This window comes from Neoarius graeffei, chromosome 10 (genome assembly GCF_027579695.1).
Source record: "Neoarius graeffei isolate fNeoGra1 chromosome 10, fNeoGra1.pri, whole genome shotgun sequence".
Taxonomy (NCBI): Eukaryota; Metazoa; Chordata; class Actinopteri; order Siluriformes; family Ariidae; genus Neoarius; species Neoarius graeffei.
In genome coordinates this window covers 10298638-10317475 of record NC_083578.1, presented here as the reverse complement: position 1 = coordinate 10317475, position 18838 = coordinate 10298638, and the positions used below count along the sequence as shown (strand labels likewise).

Here is an 18838-nt window from a genome sequence, read left to right as displayed (position 1 = left end):
TGACACTTTTGGACCAAGATGTGCAAAAAATAAAATATTTGCCCAGCCTTTTATTTATTTATTTATTTTCTCCCCTTCCTTCATTTCTTCCTTGTTTGGTGGTTTTTGTTTCCTTGTTTTCTTCCTTCCTTGTTTGTTTGCTTTCTTCCTTCCTTGTTTATTCCCTTCTTTCTTTCTTTCTTTCTTTCTTTCTTTCTTTCTTTCTTTCTTTCTTTCTTTCTTTCTTTCTTTCTTTCTTTTTCTTTCTTTCTTTTAGTTTTCCTTCCTTCCTTCCTTCCTTGTTGGTTTTCTTCCTTCCTTGTTTGCTTGTTTGTTTTGGTTTCCTTCCTTCCTTGTTTATTTCCTTCCCTTTGTTTGTTTGTTTTCTTCTTTCCTTGTTTTTGTTTCCTTCCTTCCTTCCTTCCTTCCTTCCTTCCTTCCTTCCTTCCTTCCTTCCTTCGTTTGTTTGTTTGTTTTCCTTCCTTGTTTGCTTGTTTGTTTTTGTTTCCTTCCTTCCTTGTTTGTTTGTTTTTGTTTCCTTGTTTGTTTTCTTCTTGTTTGTTTGTTTGCTTTCTTCCTTCCTTGTTTATTCTTTTCCTTCATTTCTTTCTTGTTCGTTTTTGTTTCCTTCCTTCCTTCTTTGTTTTTCTTCCTTCCTTGTTTGCGTGCTTGTTTTTGTTTCCTTCCTTCCTTCTTTGTTTTTCTTCCTTCCTTGTTTGCGTGCTTGTTTTTGTTTCCTTCCTTCCTTGTTTGTTTCCTTGTTTATTTCCTTCCTTCTTTGTTTGTTTTCTTCTTTCCTTGTTTGTTTGTTTGCTTTCTTCCTTCCTTGTTTATTATTTTCCTTCATTTCTTTCTTGTTTGTTTTTGTTTCCTTCCTTCCTTCCTTCCTCCCTTCCTTCCTTCTTTGTTTTTCTTCCTTCCTTGTTTCCTTGTTTGCATGTTTGTTTTTGTTTTCTTCCTTCCTTGTTTGTTTTTTTGTTTCCTTGTTTATTTGCTTTCTTCATTTCTTTCTTTTTTGTTTCCTTCCTTCTTTCTTCTTTTTCTTCCTTCCTTGTTTGTTTTTGTTTCCTTGTTTATTTCCTTCCTTGTTTAGTTCCTTTCTTCTTTGTTTTTGTTTTCTTCTGTCCTTGTTTGTTGGTTTGCTTTCTTCCTTCCTTGTTTATTCCCTTCCTTCGTTCCTTTCTTGTTTGTTTTTGTTTCCTTCCTTATTTCCTTCCTTCTTTGTTTGTTTTTGTTTTCTTCCTTTGTTTTCTTCCTTCCTTATTTCCACAGAGTCTCTGAGGGTCCAGGAGTTGAACAAGGAAGGAAGGAAAGAAAGAAGGAAAGAAACCAAAAAAACAAAACAAGGAAGGAAATAAACAAGGAAGGAAATAAACAAAGTGTTTTTCTTCCTTGTTTATTTCCTTTCTTGTCTTGTTTTTTTGTCTCTTTCCTTCCTTCCTTATTCAACTCCTGGACCCTGAGAGTCTCTGTGGGCTAGAACACTGAGCTCTCTCCCCTCCCTGCTGGATCCAGTTCGCCGCAGGGCCTTAGGAGATCCTAACGTCCAGGAGTTCTCTAACAGCAGGATGCCTTCTCTCGTCTTCAGCTTAGCATAGCCACCTTACCACCGCCATCTTAATTTCTTCATCATGCTACATAGAATAGAATGCCTTTACTGTCACTGCACAAATGTACAATGAAATTTTAGTTCATCGTATGTTGAGCATGTTTATCTACAACTTCCTGAATGGTAAAAAGTGTGAAGGGTTTTGTTTTTTTCTCTTTCCACCGTTGTTTGCCACGTTTAGTTACTGTTAATCTATTACATTTGAAAGTATAAGAGTTCAGATCGCTCGAACATCTCTGGTGCTTGCCCTGCTCCCTCAGGATCAGATGAAGGCATTCAACTGCAACAGACAGTTCTTCTGTGCCATCCTGACTAACCGCTGCTGCTCTGCCGTGGGCCACGTGTTTGACGCAGACACGGTTGTGTTCTACGACACGGATCTCAACCCCAGCATGGACGCCCGTACGCAGGAGTGGTGCGACAAAGTCGGACGCTCCAAAGACATCCACATTTACAGGTGCGTGTGTAGCAGCGACGCATGCTTATGTAGAAAGAGGAGTTATTAAAAAAGAGAAATTTTAGAAATGAATAAGGAAATAAAGACACGTCTGAACTTTTTGACTCAAATGGATCAAGTTGGATAGATTAGAGGAAGCATAGATTACGTTCAGACTGCACCCTGAAACGACCCATATCCGATTTTTTTTTTGCCCATATGCGACCTGGATCCGATTTGTTATTGACAATCTGAACGACACAGATCCGATTTTTTCACATGCTTGGATATGTGGTCCTAATTCCGATGCATATCCGTTATTTTCACATGCGACTGCAGTCTGACCGGACAGGTCGCATTCATGCGACCTACACGTCATCAACAAGAGACAAACGTCACTATTCTGCGTTGGCTAATCCCGCCTCTTTGGTGGAAAACAACAACATTTGTACAGTTTTCAGAATTTAAATAGACTTTTATAGAATTGATCAAGCTAATGGTGGATTTGGTAGGGACCTGGATGTTGATCTGTTAGCCTGATTAAATAAAACAGTTTCTATAACTGATTTATAACTTAAACCATCCTGTATTACAAGATTATAAGATTGTTCTGGAAATTTCCAGTAATTTGACACCTTCGGTCTCATTAGTCTGCTGCCCGCATTAATCAGATTATTGTGTGAGTTCCGCCGCCGCCACAAAAACCACATCGCCAGGTCTCGCCTCATCTCCATAGCAAACTGCACTGGTGTTTCTGCACCTTGAGCCAGCGCAGAGAGAAGTTGCAGAATTCAGCTGGCTATAAACAATCTAAATAAATATTTATAAAAATGTAGAAAAAGTTTATTAATATGACGAAATAAATACGTGCAAATTATTAAGCCTGAATTAAGAGTTTGGTAATACAGCGGCCGTATCCCAAATGACTGCCTACTGAAGCTCGAGTGCACTATATAGAGTTTAAAAATCCATTACTTCCCAGTAACATGTAGTGCACTTATATAGAAATTAGAGAGACATTTAGGAGTCAACCCTCGTTACCAGGCTACACGTTTTCATTTCAGTTCAGAAACAAAAACACACACGAGACCTCACACTTTAACACTAACCAGATAATTAAACAAACAAACAAACAAAAAAAGAAATCATTAGTAAACATGAAGAGTGCGCTTTTTTTTGGTTTACGTATTACGTAGATGTGCTTATTACGTGTCAATTTGCGCATGCGGGAAACTTTTGGGTCATTTTCCGTTCATATCGGAGATCGCATACAAGTCTCATATAATTGGTAATGTGAACGGCCTAACAAAAAAAATCGGATTTCACAACAAATCGGATATGGGTCGTTTCAGGTTGCAGTCTGAACGTAGTGATAATGTCTAAGGCCGAATCCCATTTCACCCCTTGGACCTACCCCTTGGCCCTTCCCCTCCATTTTGCGCGTTCACGTGAAGGGGTAGGGGTATCCCAATCCCAGTTACCGCGGAGGGGTAGGGGAAGGGGTAGGGCTTCTGTACCCCTCCAAACGGAGATTTTCCTGGAGCTGACTCCGAACGAAGGGGTTTGAGTGATTTCCCACAATGCCATGCGGATTTCAGCGAGATTTCATGCGGATTTCAGAAAGATGGCGGTTCCCACGGCGAAAGATTGTCATAAATGTATTTTCTCCATTATTTACGTGTTTTAAGTTGTTATCCAGAGGAAACACGCCGCTTGATTCGCTTTCGAGCTGAGAATGAGCAGCGATTTCTGAAATCCAAGCTGCTGCTAAAAAGCTTTGGGAGTGAGTATTGTTTTCAGTTGCTTGACTGCGTACGTTTTGTTCTGTTATTCTCGCTTTTATTGTTTACATGAGTGTTCTGACACCTCATTCTGTCGGATGTGGTGCACAAAGCGCCAAAGATATCCCATTCAGTGGTGTTAGTTAACAAATCACACCCTGCCGGCAGAGATTTCTGGTTCTGCCTCTGGCTCTGACTGTAGCGGCTGGTCGCAGCCAGTGACGCATTTGGTCGCGTTTTGCTAACGTAAACGCTGACGGAGGTACGCAATGACGTATGCGATCGTTGAAGGGCTATCCCAATACGTAAGGGTTGAATTTCAAGCCCTATCCCTTGTAGCTCAGTTTCAAGGGGAAGGGCCAAGGGGAAGGGGGAGGGGTAGGGGTAGAAATTAGAATTGGGATTGGGCCTAAATGTTGATTCCCTCAGGCTGGAGAGTGGAAACTCCATAGAGGAGAAACTGCTGAAGAACGGCACGAAGGACCTGATTAGAGAAGTGGCAGCACAAGGGACGGACTATACGCTCGCCTTCCTCACGCAGGTACACGCCTACATCACTAGAACACACTGCACCAGACCTTTCCTTCTTACTGACTCTTACAGTCTCAGCTTTTGAAGTCTTGCATCTAATGATTTCTTTCTTTATGTTTCGTCCAGCGCACTATCCAGGACCTGTTTGAGGTAGAAGCCGGATCTGGAGAGAAGGTCGAGGAGTTCGTCGTGCTGCATCAGGAACCGTCTCCATCAGAGTCCATCCCTCCACACGTGGCCAGGCCGTACATCCAGGCCCTCAACACCATCACGCTACAGTCGCTTCACCCAGAAGACAGGCTGGGCATGAAAAGAGAGGCACAAACGGAGCAAGAGGAGGGTGAGGCGACGGACGAGTCTTCTCAGCTAGAAGAGCTGGCATCTGTCGTGGAACAGGTAATTAGCTTCAGATTATTAACGTGGTGTGATGGCTTGGAGAAATTTGTTCTTATTACATTATAAATGTCTTTATATTTGCTGTAGCTGACTCCTATTGAAAGATATGCGCTTCAGTACCTGGAGTACCTTCACATCAGTGAAGATGTGGCCGCTGTTAAGGTAAGAGGAGAGGGATTTAAAGCACGGATGCAAACGGCGCGCCTTTTGGCGGATGCCGCCTTTTTCACGGCTGTCTGGGGGACTTGTGTGAATCGTGCAGATCCGATGAGTTTTTAATCCTGTATTAAAATTACTAAATAAGCAAATGCCATTACAGTCCATGAAACATAAGGGGTGTTCACACGGCACATATTTGCATCGATGCTGCACCGATGTATTTTGTTGCGATATATATTTTACACCGGTGTAAATTTTGTGGCGCGTTCACACGTCACAACCTGCTTACTTGAGAGAAGCGTGTTAGCACCGGTGCAGCCCCACTGGCGTTCACACGGCAGTTTTTGCGACCGTGCTATACGATAGTAATAATGCGGAAATGAAATATGTGCATGCGTGAAAATGTACTTTCTTTTCCCGGTTGTCATGGCATCGCCAAGCGCCGGGAAAACAACGTGGATGAAGACACCAGTGTTGCCAGATACTGCTGACGTTTTCCAGCCCAAAATATGTTCAAATCCGCCAAAATGCACTTAAAACCGCCCAATCTGGCAACACTGGAAGACACGCAGTTCTGTTGTTGTTGATATTCGCCATTTTGGAAGCGCAAAATACCAGGATGCAAATTATGCAATGCCCGTATGTAATCGACTCTCCTCACGCGTAGCGAGTCGACCCCTGTAGCGTTCAGACGTCCCATTTTATATCGGTGCTGCCCCGCAAACTAGCATTTACTCCGGAGTAAATTTCTTAAACCACCTCCCGAGCAGGGTTAGATTTGCACCGGTTTAAGCAGCTTTCAGGGGCGACACCGGTATAACTTTGTACTGTGTGAACGCTCTACAGTGGCGCTACAGTGGAGTAAAAGTTGCCGTGTGAACACCCCTATAGACCCTTTTCACTCACATGACCTTCATAAACGCGACCGCCATTTTGGACATGAAGAAATAACGGTTTATGGCACAGACCCTTTCGGTTCTCGCTCATCTAGCTGCTACAATGACTGCTTAGACTGCAACAATAATACCTAACACACATTTAAGTATCCGTCGTAAAGACGTGAAACTCGTCGAGTGACGAGTGTGTTCATTGATAAGCTGACACAATCTAAAAGTAGACATACCATCACACTGCCCTGGCGCTGTGTACAGTTTACCTTCTATGGTTTGTGCACTCACTATTTGCCATTACTTTCTCCAACCCAGTGTTCGAACTATGCCGATATTTTCAGGGGGTCCCTTTTTTTCCGTTGGGGGGGGGCGGGTGCTTGCGCTTGTCTCAGAGCGCGGATCTCCAAACACATGAGAAGCCTATCTTACGCACATATCACGCGGACTCCACACACGCATCGCGTCTGAAGTCATAACTCATCAGGGGAAATCGTGTCCGCATTGGCATGTTCAAAAAACAACCTCGCGTCAACAATGATACCACACGCAAGGAAAAAAAAAAACAGTCAGGCTACTCAACACATCTGATCCACAGGAGCACCAAAGCATCACTGGAAATCATGTCAACAACCAATCTTCCATTTCAACACGCGTCAGCAAACAAATGGCACCACAAACATGAACGAATCGGTCAGGCTAGGGCTGGGCGATTTTACGATTACGATGTTATTCACGATATAAAATCTCTACGATTAGAAATTAGACACGTACGATATGCCTACGATAAGCCTACGCCTTCAATAAAATTACTTCATCCGAAGTTTTGACAGACACGTGAATAGCCAATCATAACTAAACAGTACCGCACGTAACCAATCAGTTGGAAGAGAGCCACGTCAAGTTAGGTTGCGTGCACACACAAACACACACACGTGTAGCAGCAACGCACAGCATGGCTGTGGTGAAGTTTGCAGGAGCGCGGCATTTCTCCAACAAAGCGTGAAACAAAGCGATTATAAAAATGAGCGAGAAGCCGACTGACCGGAGTTCTGAACAGGAAAGTCAGAGCACTGCCCTGGAGGACATCGTTGAAAAGAAGGGCCAGAGATCTTCGGTTGTGTGGAGGTATTTTGGATATTTAAAATCGGACATACAACAAAGTGTTACACAAAACCTTAAACGCACTGACGTACAGGATTGCACTTTTTTTCTCCTCGCAGCATAAGGTTTACACGTCAATATGTCTTTGTTTATTTGAAAGCTGCTAGAATTTGCACAAATGATTAACAATGGTATATAGTTTTTATTTTTCAGTTTATTCATTTGAATAAAAAGAACAAAAGAATGTGCATCCAGTTTGTTTCGGTTCTGTGAAACTTGAAGGCTTGTTAAGCTATTTTTGTTAATTAGGAAGGAACTACTAATTTGTAAAGTTCATATTTTGAGCAGAAAATTAAAGAAAATACAAAAATGGTGATTTGATTTATATCGTGATATATATCGTTATCGAAAATTTTGAAAAAATATATCGTGATATAATTTTTTCTCATATCGCCCAGCCCTAGGTCAGGCTACCGATTCCAAACCCACAGCAGACGAATAATTAAATGCATCTTACCTTAAAGCAGAATCGACCACAAAGGAAGTCTGTTGGCACACTTCCTTTCTACTAGTTTGTGTCCCCAACCTGGCAGCAGCAGTCGTTGTCATATCAGTTTATTTTATCTTTGATGTAAACACACTTTGTATATGCAAATGCTTCCCGTTACACACGATTGCTATGTCAATAAACATCTCATCTCATCTCATCTCATTATCTCTAGCCGCTTTATCCTTCTACAGGGTCGCAGGCAAGCTGGAGCCTATCCCAGCTGACTACGGGCGAAAGGCGGGGTACACCCTGGACAAGTCGCCAGGTCATCACAGGGCTGACACATAGACACAGACAACCATTCACACTCACATTCACACCTACGGTCAATTTAGAGTCACCAGTTAATCTAACCTGCATGTCTTTGGACTGTGGGGGAAACCGGAGCACCCGGAGGAAACCCACGCGGACACGGGGAGAACATGCAAACTCCACACAGAAAGGCCCTCGCCGGCCCCGGGGCTTGAACCCAGGACCTTCTTGCTGTGAGGCGACAGCGCTAACCACTACACCACCGTGCCGCCCTCAATAAACATCATTTTGCCAATATTTTAGAGACCATCCATCTTCTCCGTCGGTCAGCATCTGTCGGGATCCGATAAAATGATAAATCTTGCCTTGTGTGTTGATGGTTACTACATCCAGGTGCACAACAATATAATGGCATGATGGAAGTCTTGCTGAAAGTAAAAACTTTCTTTGATGGCTATATTCCTTTCGATGCTTCGCTGTCGTTCCTCGTTGTTGGCTGTGGTAGACTACTGGTAGTTCATGTCCAAAATGGCGGCCGCGTTTGTCGTGACGTCACGTGGGAAGGGTCTATAGGAAGTATAAGTATGAGAAGAAAACAGTAAATCAGAAAGCTGCACACGTAAAGCCAATTACGTAACTTACGTTGGACTGATGGAAATCCTTGCGCGTGCAGTGAAGTGCAGCCAGCAGCAGATAATGGTGCGCAGCCAACTGGCTTTACATGCGCAGCTTTCTGATTTGCTGTTTTCTTCTCATACTTATACTTCCTATGTTTCATGGACTGTAACGGTATTTGCTCATTTAGTAATTTTAATACAGAATTTACTTTGATGAAATTATAATCAGACACTCCAACGCCCCCTAAAAAAAAAAAAACAAATCGCGATTCACACAAGTCCCCCAGACAGCCGTGAAAAACGCGTCATCCGCCAAAAGGCTCGCCGTTTGCATCCATGTTTAAAAGAAAACTTGCTTTAATAGGAAAATAATCAACTCATTCCTCATCGTGTTGCATTTCGTGCATGGGTTTAGGAGCGAATAGAAGCTGCTAAACGAGTCTGGGAGCTGCGACAACAACAGAAGCGAAAGCACGAAGAAGACGAGCGGGTGAATCTAGAAGACGAAGAAGACCTCTTCACCTACACCAGAGAGGATGCCTACAACATGGTACACTTTCAGACGCTTTCAAATAAGCATCTTTGGAAACTTGAAAGTATTCCATGTTGTTGGTGCTGAAGTGTTTGTTTTTTTTTTTTCCTGCTCTGAAGGAGTACGTGTTTGAGTCTGCAGATGGTCAGACAGAAATCATGCCGGTGAGACAATCCTGTAGATATATTACATGTAGCATTCCGATGCATTACATAGAGAGATGGTGATCTCCTGTTTCTCCATCTGTTCTTGCTGTAGCTGTGGACTCCGCCGACGCCACCTCAGGACGATAACGACATCTACATCGACTCTGTGATCTGCCTCATGTATGACTCCGCCCCCATGCCAGAGTCCAAACTGCCCCCGGTGTACAGCCGCAAAGAGCACAAGAGACCCAAGATGGACCAGTCTGGTAGGAAATCAAACACAACTGGCGTTCCTGTAGTTCTTGTACAACCCCAGTTCAGAAAACATTGGAACAATGTGTTGAAACTAGGGGTGGGACTAGATTAAAAAAAAAATCTAATTAATTACAGGCTTTGTAATTAATTAATCTCAATCAGTCGCACTACCGTATTTGCCCCAAAAGCGACATTTATTTTATGTAACTCAATAATATGTGAAGAGTTCAAATAATACACAGACATGATTTTTAGATTCAAGCTCATTTAATGGCTGTAAACAATAAATTGCATTTCATTTTGCAATAGGAAACAAAGGTATGGTCCCTGTCCAAAATTGAAGAGACTAAGGTTTAAGTGGCTTTAAAAAGTGTCTTGGAAAAAACAAATTGCATTTCATTTCAAAATAGTAAACAAAGGTAAGGTCCCTGTCCAAAATTGAAGAGACTAAGGTTTAAGTGGCTTTAAAAAGTGTCTTGGAAAAAACAAATTGCATTTCATTTCAAAATAGTCAACAAAGGTAAGGTCCCTGTCCAAAATTGAAGAGACTAAGGTTTAAGTGGCTTTAAAAAGTGTCTTGGAAAAAACAAATTGCATTTCATTTCAAAATAGTCAACAAAGGTAAGGTCCCTGTCCAAAATTGAAGAGACTAAGGTTTAAGTGGCTTTAAAAAGTGTCTTGGAAAAAACAAATTGCATTTCATTTCAAAATAGTCAACAAAGGTAAGGTCCCTGTCCAAAATTGAAGAGACTAAGGTTTAAGTGGCTTTAAAAAAGTGTCTTGGAAAAAACAAATTGCATTTAATTTTGCTATAGTAAACAAAGGTAAGGTCCCTGTCCAAAATTGAAGAGACTAAGGTTTAAGTGGCTTTAAAAAAGTGTCTTGGAAAAAACAAATTGCATTTAATTTTGCTATAGTAAACAAAGGTAAGGTCCCTGTCCAAAATTGAAGAGACTAAGGTTTAAGTGGCTTTAAAAAAGTGTCTTGGAAAAAAACAACTTGCATTTCATTTTGCAATAGTAAACAAAGGTATGGTCCCTGTCCAAAATTGAAGAGACTAAGGTTTAAGTGGCTTTAAAAAGTGTCTTGGAAAAAACAAATTGCATTTCATTTCAAAATAGTCAACAAAGGTAAGGTCCCTGTCCAAAATTGAAGAGACTAAGGTTTAAGTGGCTTTAAAAAGCGTCTTAGAAAAAACAAATTGCATTTCATTTTGCTATAGTAAACAAAGGTAAGGTCCCTGTCCAAAATTGAAGAGACTAAGGTTTAAGTGGCTTTAAAAAGTGTCTTGGAAAAAACAAATTGCATTTCATTTCAAAATAGTCAACAAAGGTAAGGTCCCTGTCCAAAATTGAAGAGACTAAGGTTTAAGTGGCTTTAAAAAGTGTCTTGGAAAAAACAAATTGCATTTCATTTCAAAATAGTAAACAAAGGTAAGGTCCCTGTCCAAAATTGAAGAGACTAAGGTTTAAGTGGCTTTAAAAAGTGTCTTGGAAAAAACAAATTGCATTTCATTTCAAAATAGTCAACAAAGGTAAGGTCCCTGTCCAAAATTGAAGAGACTAAGGTTTAAGTGGCTTTAAAAAGTGTCTTGGAAAAAACAAATTGCATTTCATTTTGCTATAGTAAACAAAGGTAAGGTCCCTGTCCAAAATTGAAGAGACTAAGGTTTAAGTGGCTTTAAAAAGTGTCTTGGAAAAAACAAATTGCATTTCATTTCAAAATAGTCAACAAAGGTATGGTCCCTGTCCAAAATTGAAGAGACTAAGGTTTAAGTGGCTTTAAAAAGTGTCTTGGAAAAAACAAATTGCATTTCATTTCAAAATAGTCAACAAAGGTATGGTCCCTGTCCAAAATTGAAGAGACTAAGGTTTAAGTGGCTTTAAAAAGTGTCTTGGAAAAAACAAATTGCATTTAATTTTGCTATAGTAAACAAAGGTAAGGTCCCTGTCCAAAATTGAAGAGACTAAGGTTTAAGTGGCTTTAAAAAGTGTCTTGGAAAAAACAAATTGCATTTCATTTTGCTATAGTAAACAAAGGTAAGGTCCCTGTCCAAAATTGAAGAGACTAAGGTTTAAGTGGCTTTAAAAAGTGTCTTGGAAAAAGCAAATTGCATTTCATTTTGCTATAGTAAACAAAGGTAAGGTCCCTGTCCAAAATTGAAGAGACTAAGGTTTAAGTGGCTTTAAAAAGTGTCTTGGAAAAAACAAATTGCATTTCATTTCAAAATAGTCAACAAAGGTATGGTCCCTGTCCAAAATTGAAGAGACTAAGGTTTAAGTGGCTTTAAAAAGTGTCTTGGAAAAAACAAATTGCATTTCATTTCAAAATAGTAAACAAAGGTAAGGTCCCTGTCCAAAATTGAAGAGACTAAGGTTTAAGTGGCTTTAAAAAGTGTCTTGGAAAAAACAAATTGCATTTCATTTCAAAATAGTCAACAAAGGTAAGGTCCCTGTCCAAAATTGAAGAGACTAAGGTTTAAGTGGCTTTAAAAAGTGTCTTGGAAAAAACAAATTGCATTTCATTTCAAAATAGTCAACAAAGGTAAGGTCCCTGTCCAAAATTGAAGAGACTAAGGTTTAAGTGGCTTTAAAAAGTGTCTTGGAAAAAACAAATTGCATTTCATTTCAAAATAGTCAACAAAGGTAAGGTCCCTGTCCAAAATTGAAGAGACTAAGGTTTAAGTGGCTTTAAAAAAGTGTCTTGGAAAAAACAAATTGCATTTAATTTTGCTATAGTAAACAAAGGTAAGGTCCCTGTCCAAAATTGAAGAGACTAAGGTTTAAGTGGCTTTAAAAAAGTGTCTTGGAAAAAACAAATTGCATTTAATTTTGCTATAGTAAACAAAGGTAAGGTCCCTGTCCAAAATTGAAGAGACTAAGGTTTAAGTGGCTTTAAAAAAGTGTCTTGGAAAAAAACAACTTGCATTTCATTTTGCAATAGTAAACAAAGGTATGGTCCCTGTCCAAAATTGAAGAGACTAAGGTTTAAGTGGCTTTAAAAAGTGTCTTGGAAAAAACAAATTGCATTTCATTTCAAAATAGTCAACAAAGGTAAGGTCCCTGTCCAAAATTGAAGAGACTAAGGTTTAAGTGGCTTTAAAAAGCGTCTTAGAAAAAACAAATTGCATTTCATTTTGCTATAGTAAACAAAGGTAAGGTCCCTGTCCAAAATTGAAGAGACTAAGGTTTAAGTGGCTTTAAAAAGTGTCTTGGAAAAAACAAATTGCATTTCATTTCAAAATAGTCAACAAAGGTAAGGTCCCTGTCCAAAATTGAAGAGACTAAGGTTTAAGTGGCTTTAAAAAGTGTCTTGGAAAAAACAAATTGCATTTCATTTCAAAATAGTAAACAAAGGTAAGGTCCCTGTCCAAAATTGAAGAGACTAAGGTTTAAGTGGCTTTAAAAAGTGTCTTGGAAAAAACAAATTGCATTTCATTTCAAAATAGTCAACAAAGGTAAGGTCCCTGTCCAAAATTGAAGAGACTAAGGTTTAAGTGGCTTTAAAAAGTGTCTTGGAAAAAACAAATTGCATTTCATTTTGCTATAGTAAACAAAGGTAAGGTCCCTGTCCAAAATTGAAGAGACTAAGGTTTAAGTGGCTTTAAAAAGTGTCTTGGAAAAAACAAATTGCATTTCATTTCAAAATAGTCAACAAAGGTATGGTCCCTGTCCAAAATTGAAGAGACTAAGGTTTAAGTGGCTTTAAAAAGTGTCTTGGAAAAAACAAATTGCATTTCATTTCAAAATAGTCAACAAAGGTATGGTCCCTGTCCAAAATTGAAGAGACTAAGGTTTAAGTGGCTTTAAAAAGTGTCTTGGAAAAAACAAATTGCATTTAATTTTGCTATAGTAAACAAAGGTAAGGTCCCTGTCCAAAATTGAAGAGACTAAGGTTTAAGTGGCTTTAAAAAGTGTCTTGGAAAAAACAAATTGCATTTCATTTTGCTATAGTAAACAAAGGTAAGGTCCCTGTCCAAAATTGAAGAGACTAAGGTTTAAGTGGCTTTAAAAAGTGTCTTGGAAAAAGCAAATTGCATTTCATTTTGCTATAGTAAACAAAGGTAAGGTCCCTGTCCAAAATTGAAGAGACTAAGGTTTAAGTGGCTTTAAAAAGTGTCTTGGAAAAAACAAATTGCATTTCATTTCAAAATAGTCAACAAAGGTATGGTCCCTGTCCAAAATTGAAGAGACTAAGGTTTAAGTGGCTTTAAAAAGTGTCTTGGAAAAAACAAATTGCATTTCATTTCAAAATAGTCAACAAAGGTATGGTCCCTGTCCAAAATTGAAGAGACTAAGGTTTAAGTGGCTTTAAAAAGTGTCTTGGAAAAAACAAATTGCATTTCATTTCAAAATAGTCAACAAAGGTAAGGTCCCTGTCCAAAATTGAAGAGACTAAGGTTTAAGTGGCTTTAAAAAGTGTCTTGGAAAAAACAAATTGCATTTCATTTCAAAATAGTCAACAAAGGTAAGGTCCCTGTCCAAAATTGAAGAGACTAAGGTTTAAGTGGCTTTAAAAAGTGTCTTGGAAAAAACAAATTGCATTTCATTTCAAAATAGTCAACAAAGGTAAGGTCCCTGTCCAAAATTGAAGAGACTAAGGTTTAAGTGGCTTTAAAAAGCGTCTTAGAAAAAACAAATTGCATTTCATTTCAAAATAGTAAACAAAGGTAAGGTCCCTGTCCAAAATTGAAGAGACTAAGGTTTAAGTGGCTTTAAAAAGTGTCTTGGAAAAAACAAATTGCATTTCATTTCAAAATAGTCAACAAAGGTAAGGTCCCTGTCCAAAATTGAAGAGACTAAGGTTTAAGTGGCTTTAAAAAGTGTCTTGGAAAAAACAAATTGCATTTCATTTCAAAATAGTCAACAAAGGTAAGGTCCCTGTCCAAAATTGAAGAGACTAAGGTTTAAGTGGCTTTAAAAAGCGTCTTAGAAAAAACAAATTGCATTTCATTTCAAAATAGTAAACAAAGGTAAGGTCCCTGTCCAAAATTGAAGAGACTAAGGTTTAAGTGGCTTTAAAAAGCGTCTTAGAAAAAACAAATTGCATTTCATTTCAAAATAGTAAACAAAGGTAAGGTCCCTGTCCAAAATTGAAGAGACTAAGGTTTAAGTGGCTTTAAAAAGTGTCTTGGAAAAAACAAATTGCATTTCATTTCAAAATAGTCAACAAAGGTAAGGTCCCTGTCCAAAATTGAAGAGACTAAGGTTTAAGTGGCTTTAAAAAGTGTCTTGGAAAAAACAAATTGCATTTCATTTCAAAATAGTCAACAAAGGTAAGGTCCCTGTCCAAAATTGAAGAGACTAAGGTTTAAGTGGCTTTAAAAAGCGTCTTAGAAAAAACAAATTGCATTTCATTTCAAAATAGTCAACAAAGGTATGGTCCCTGTCCAAAATTGAAGAGACTAAAGTTTCAGTGCCATTTTACTAACCATTTTAGTTGTTACCTTCTGGATCACACGCCGCAATCTGCAATACATCTCATAGACCCTTGTCTTCTACCACCGATAACGGTGTGCAGTCCAGGGCAATCCACTTGGCCAGCGTGTTCGTTAAATTTTCCGACGTTGCCCTGCTCATTTTCTTCTGGAATCCAGCCATTTCTTCGAGTTTGCACTGCTGACCAGAACTGCTACCTTGAGCTGCAGCTGTTTCAGTAATCGCGGTGACATGCTCGGCATTTAAATGGTACCGTAAAGTTGACGAGCTTCTGTGATAAGCAAACTCCTTTCTGCACAGTTTGCAATAAACTGTGGTTTTATCAACAGTTCCATCGGGTCGTTTTTTGAATATAAATTTACCGTCCAGCAGACCCGGCGCGCTTTCAAGCTCCATTGCTGTAACTGGAACTGTGTGCGTCAGTATGTTTGTCGCACCATAACACAGTGCACTAACAACGGTTCCGGGTTGTTTGGCATGCAAACTGCGATAAAATGCGTTAATATTTTTAACGCATTAATTTGTTTGAAATTAATTAATCTTAATTAACGCGTTAATGTCCCACCCCTAGTTGAAACTAAATTAAAACTGAAAATGATTTGTAACGAATCGTTGACTTGTATTACACACAAAGCAATACAGCAGCACATTGTTTGATGTACCTCATGAATTTTATTAGAGTATTTTTGTTTCCAAAATAAATACAATTTTAAATTTTGTTCCTTGCAACACATTTAGGGCCCGTTTACACGAGGACGCTGTCGGGTAAAAACGACTAAATATTTTATCGGAAGTGCCTTTCGTCTACACGGGGACGGCGTTTCCGAGGCTGAAAAACAGAAAAAATTGAAAACGCCTTCCAGAGTGGATAAGTTAAAAACAGCCCCCGTTGCATATCCGTCTAAACTACCCAATACGCGAAACTCTGCTCGGATCTGCTCACGTCGGGTACGCGTTTACGTCATACATATGTCATATACTGTACATGCCAGCCCGGGAAGTAAGAAAGTAAGTAAAAAAGTAAGAGCATGTCTGATTACATCGATCCAACGGACCTTCAAGCTGCTCTGGCAGCTTTAATAAATGTCCAGGAGTCCTTCGAACATCTATACCGAATCTGCACATATACCATTAATGAACAGAGGCGGGTATAGTACGCTCTTACTTTTTTACTTACTTTCTTACTTACCATAGCCAGAGTAGTCAAAGTTTTTTCGCGGCGCAGATGTGCAGATCAGACAAGACGGAAGACGATGCGCATGCGTGCAGACATAGCAGAGGTCTTTCACAGCACCACCTAGCCGCCTGGCATGCACATCCAATTGAATTCCACGCATTTATGCGTCACCGTATAGACGCAGATTTCCTCCTTGAAAACGGTCGTGTAGATGCGGAAAAAAGTGAGAACAAAAACGGACTTTTGCGTTTTTGTTTCAGACCGTCCCCGTGTAAAGTGGGCCTTAAAAAAAAAAAAGTTGGGATGGTAAAGCATTTACCACTTTTTGTAATGTCGCCATTCCTTCTTATAACGCTTAAAAGATGTTTAGGGACTGAAGACACTAATGCCCCTTTTCCACCAAAGCAGTTCCAGGGCTGGTTCGGGGCCAGTGCTTAGTTTGGAACCGGGTTTTCTGTTTCCACTGACAAAGAACTGGCTCTGGGGCCAGAAAAACCGGTTCCAGGCTAGCACCAACTCTCTGCTGGGCCAGAGGAAAGAACCGCTTACGTCAGCGGGGGGGCGGAGTTGTTAAGACCGACAACAATAACAAGACTGCGAAAGATCGCCATTTTTAAGCGACGAGAAGCAGCAGCTGTACAAACGCGAAGTCATCCATTATTATTATTGTTGTTGCTGCTGCTGCTTCTTCCGTGTTGTTTTTGCTTCGATATTCGCGCCAAGGTTTATGCAAACGTAGCGACGTAACTGACGTATACAGCGACGTAATGACGTGTCTTCCCTTAGCACCGCGAGCTATGGAAAAGCAAACTGGTTCTCAGCTGGCTCGCAAGTTGAACAAGTTGTGAACCAGCACCAGCACTGGCCCCGAACCAGCCCTGGAACTGATTTGGTGGAAAAGGGGTATTCGTGATGAAGTGTTTGAGGTGTTATTTTGTCCCCATTCTTCCTGCAAACAGGTCTTAAGGTGTGCAACAGTACAGGGTCGTCATTGTCATATTTTTCGTTTTAAAATTCTCCACACATACTCTATTGGGGACAGAGGAGACACGTCCTCTTCTTCCACAGCCACGCCTTTGTAATGTGTGCAGAATGTTGTTTTGCGTCGTCTTGTTGAAATCTCCCTGGAAAAGATGTCGTCTTGAAGGCAGCATGTGTTGCTCCAGAACCTCAGTGTACTTTTCTACGTTAATGCTCCATCACAGAAGTGTAAGTTAGCTTTGCCAAGTGCGCTGACACGCCCTGGCTTTTGGACTTGTTCCTGGTACCAGTCTGGATGGTCTTTTTTTTTTTTTTTTTGTCTTTGGTCCAGAGCATACGGTGTCCATTTCTTCCAAAGAAAAAAAAGATCTGGAATACTGATCAGTCTGACCATAACACACGTTTCCCCTGTGTGATGGTCCATCCCAGATGCCTCAGAGCCCAGAAAAACCAACAGTGCTTTTGGACACAGTTAACATAAAGCTTCCTTTTTGCGCAGTAAAATTTTAACTGGAGTTTGTGTTTGTAACTCCGTATTTTAGTGCTTGACAAAGGTTTGCCAAAGTAATCGTGAGCCCATGTGGTTATCATGGATGCAAACGGCGAGCCTTTTGGCGGATGGCACCTTTTTCACGGCTGTCTGGGGGACTTGTGTGAATCGCGCAGATCCGATGAGGTTTTTTTTTTTTTTTAGGGGGCGTTGGAGTGTCTGATTATAATTTCATCAAAGTAAATTCTGAATTAAAATTACTAAATAAGCAAATGCCGTTACAGTCCATGAAACATAGGAAGTATAAGTATGAGAAGAAAACAGTAAATCAGAAAGCTGCGCACGTAAAGCCAGTTACGTAACTTACGTTGGACTGACGGAAATCCTTGCGCGTGCAGTGAAGTGCAGCCAGCAGCAGATAATGGCGCGCAGCCAATTGGCTTTACGTGCGCAGCTTTCTGATTTACTGTTTTCTTCTCATACTTATACTTCCTATGTTTCATGGACTGTAACGGCATTTGCTTATTTAGTAATTTTAATACAGAATTTACTTTGATGAAATTATAATCAGACACTCCAACCCCCCACCCCCCAAAAAAAACCTCATCGGATCTGCGCAATTCACACAAGTCCGCCAGACAGCCGTGAAAAAGGCGGCATCCGCCAAAAGGCGTGCCGTTTGCATCCATGGGTTATATCAGCTGTAGATGAATGACAGTTCTTGAGGCAGTGCCGTCTGAGGGCTCTGAGATTTACAGGTGCTCGGATTAGGCTTGAGCCCTTTCCCTTTAAAGTTAAGTTAAAGTCCTTCCCACGCCATGTGGCGCATCGGGCGGCGCCGATCTCCGTTTCCACAGCCCTCGGCCTCTCGCCTATTACATAGCTAGGGTTACAGTGGGGGGCTAGTCCTCTGGTAACCACGAGAGTTTAACTCCCCACTCACATCTGTATTGCAGCGTGCCTTGCCAGATGGTAGTAGGTACTATTTTTATGATGGTCTTTGGTACGACCCGACCGTGAATAGAACTCACGATCTCCCGATCGACAGGCGGACACGCTACCACTAGGCCACTAGCCAGTAATTCCTTTCCCTTTACACACCGAAATTTCTTCAGATTCCTCGAATCGTTTAATGATGGTATGCAACGTCAAGGGCGAAATATCCAAATCCCTTCTTATCTTTCTTTGAGGAACAAAGAATGTTTTTAAACATTTCAATAATTTAATTTTCTCACATATTTGTTGCCCATCTTCATTCCTCAAAGACTGGATACTGATTTTGTACCAGATTATGATTACAGTCACCTGTTGATATCACCTGTTTCAAATCACATCATTATTTAATAGTTTTACTTGATTACTAGCCCTAAATTTCCCCCGTCCCAACTTTTTTTGGAACGTGTCGCAGACCTGAAATGCAGGAATGTATGTTAACAAATGAAATGAAGTTGACCGACAAACCATGAAATATATTTTGGGTTCATAGTATCTGCAATGAAATAGAAGTCAAAGTAAATT

The 18838-nt window shown here is 40.2% G+C and overlaps 1 protein-coding gene across 9 annotated transcripts in view; it reads left to right on the top strand.

Moving 5' to 3' along the window:
* Nucleotides 1-18838, top strand: part of ep400 (E1A binding protein p400) — a 122161-nt gene that overhangs the window by 61235 nt on the left and 42088 nt on the right. For all 9 annotated transcript variants that reach the window (XM_060931259.1, XM_060931258.1, XM_060931255.1 and 6 more), the window contains 7 exons: nt 1849-2045; nt 4235-4346; nt 4463-4732; nt 4820-4894; nt 8717-8851; nt 8953-8997; nt 9092-9245. In XM_060931259.1, coding sequence (XP_060787242.1) covers nt 1849-2045; nt 4235-4346; nt 4463-4732; nt 4820-4894; nt 8717-8851; nt 8953-8997; nt 9092-9245 — 988 coding nt within the window. The remainder of the gene's footprint in view (nt 1-1848; nt 2046-4234; nt 4347-4462; nt 4733-4819; nt 4895-8716; nt 8852-8952; nt 8998-9091; nt 9246-18838) is intronic.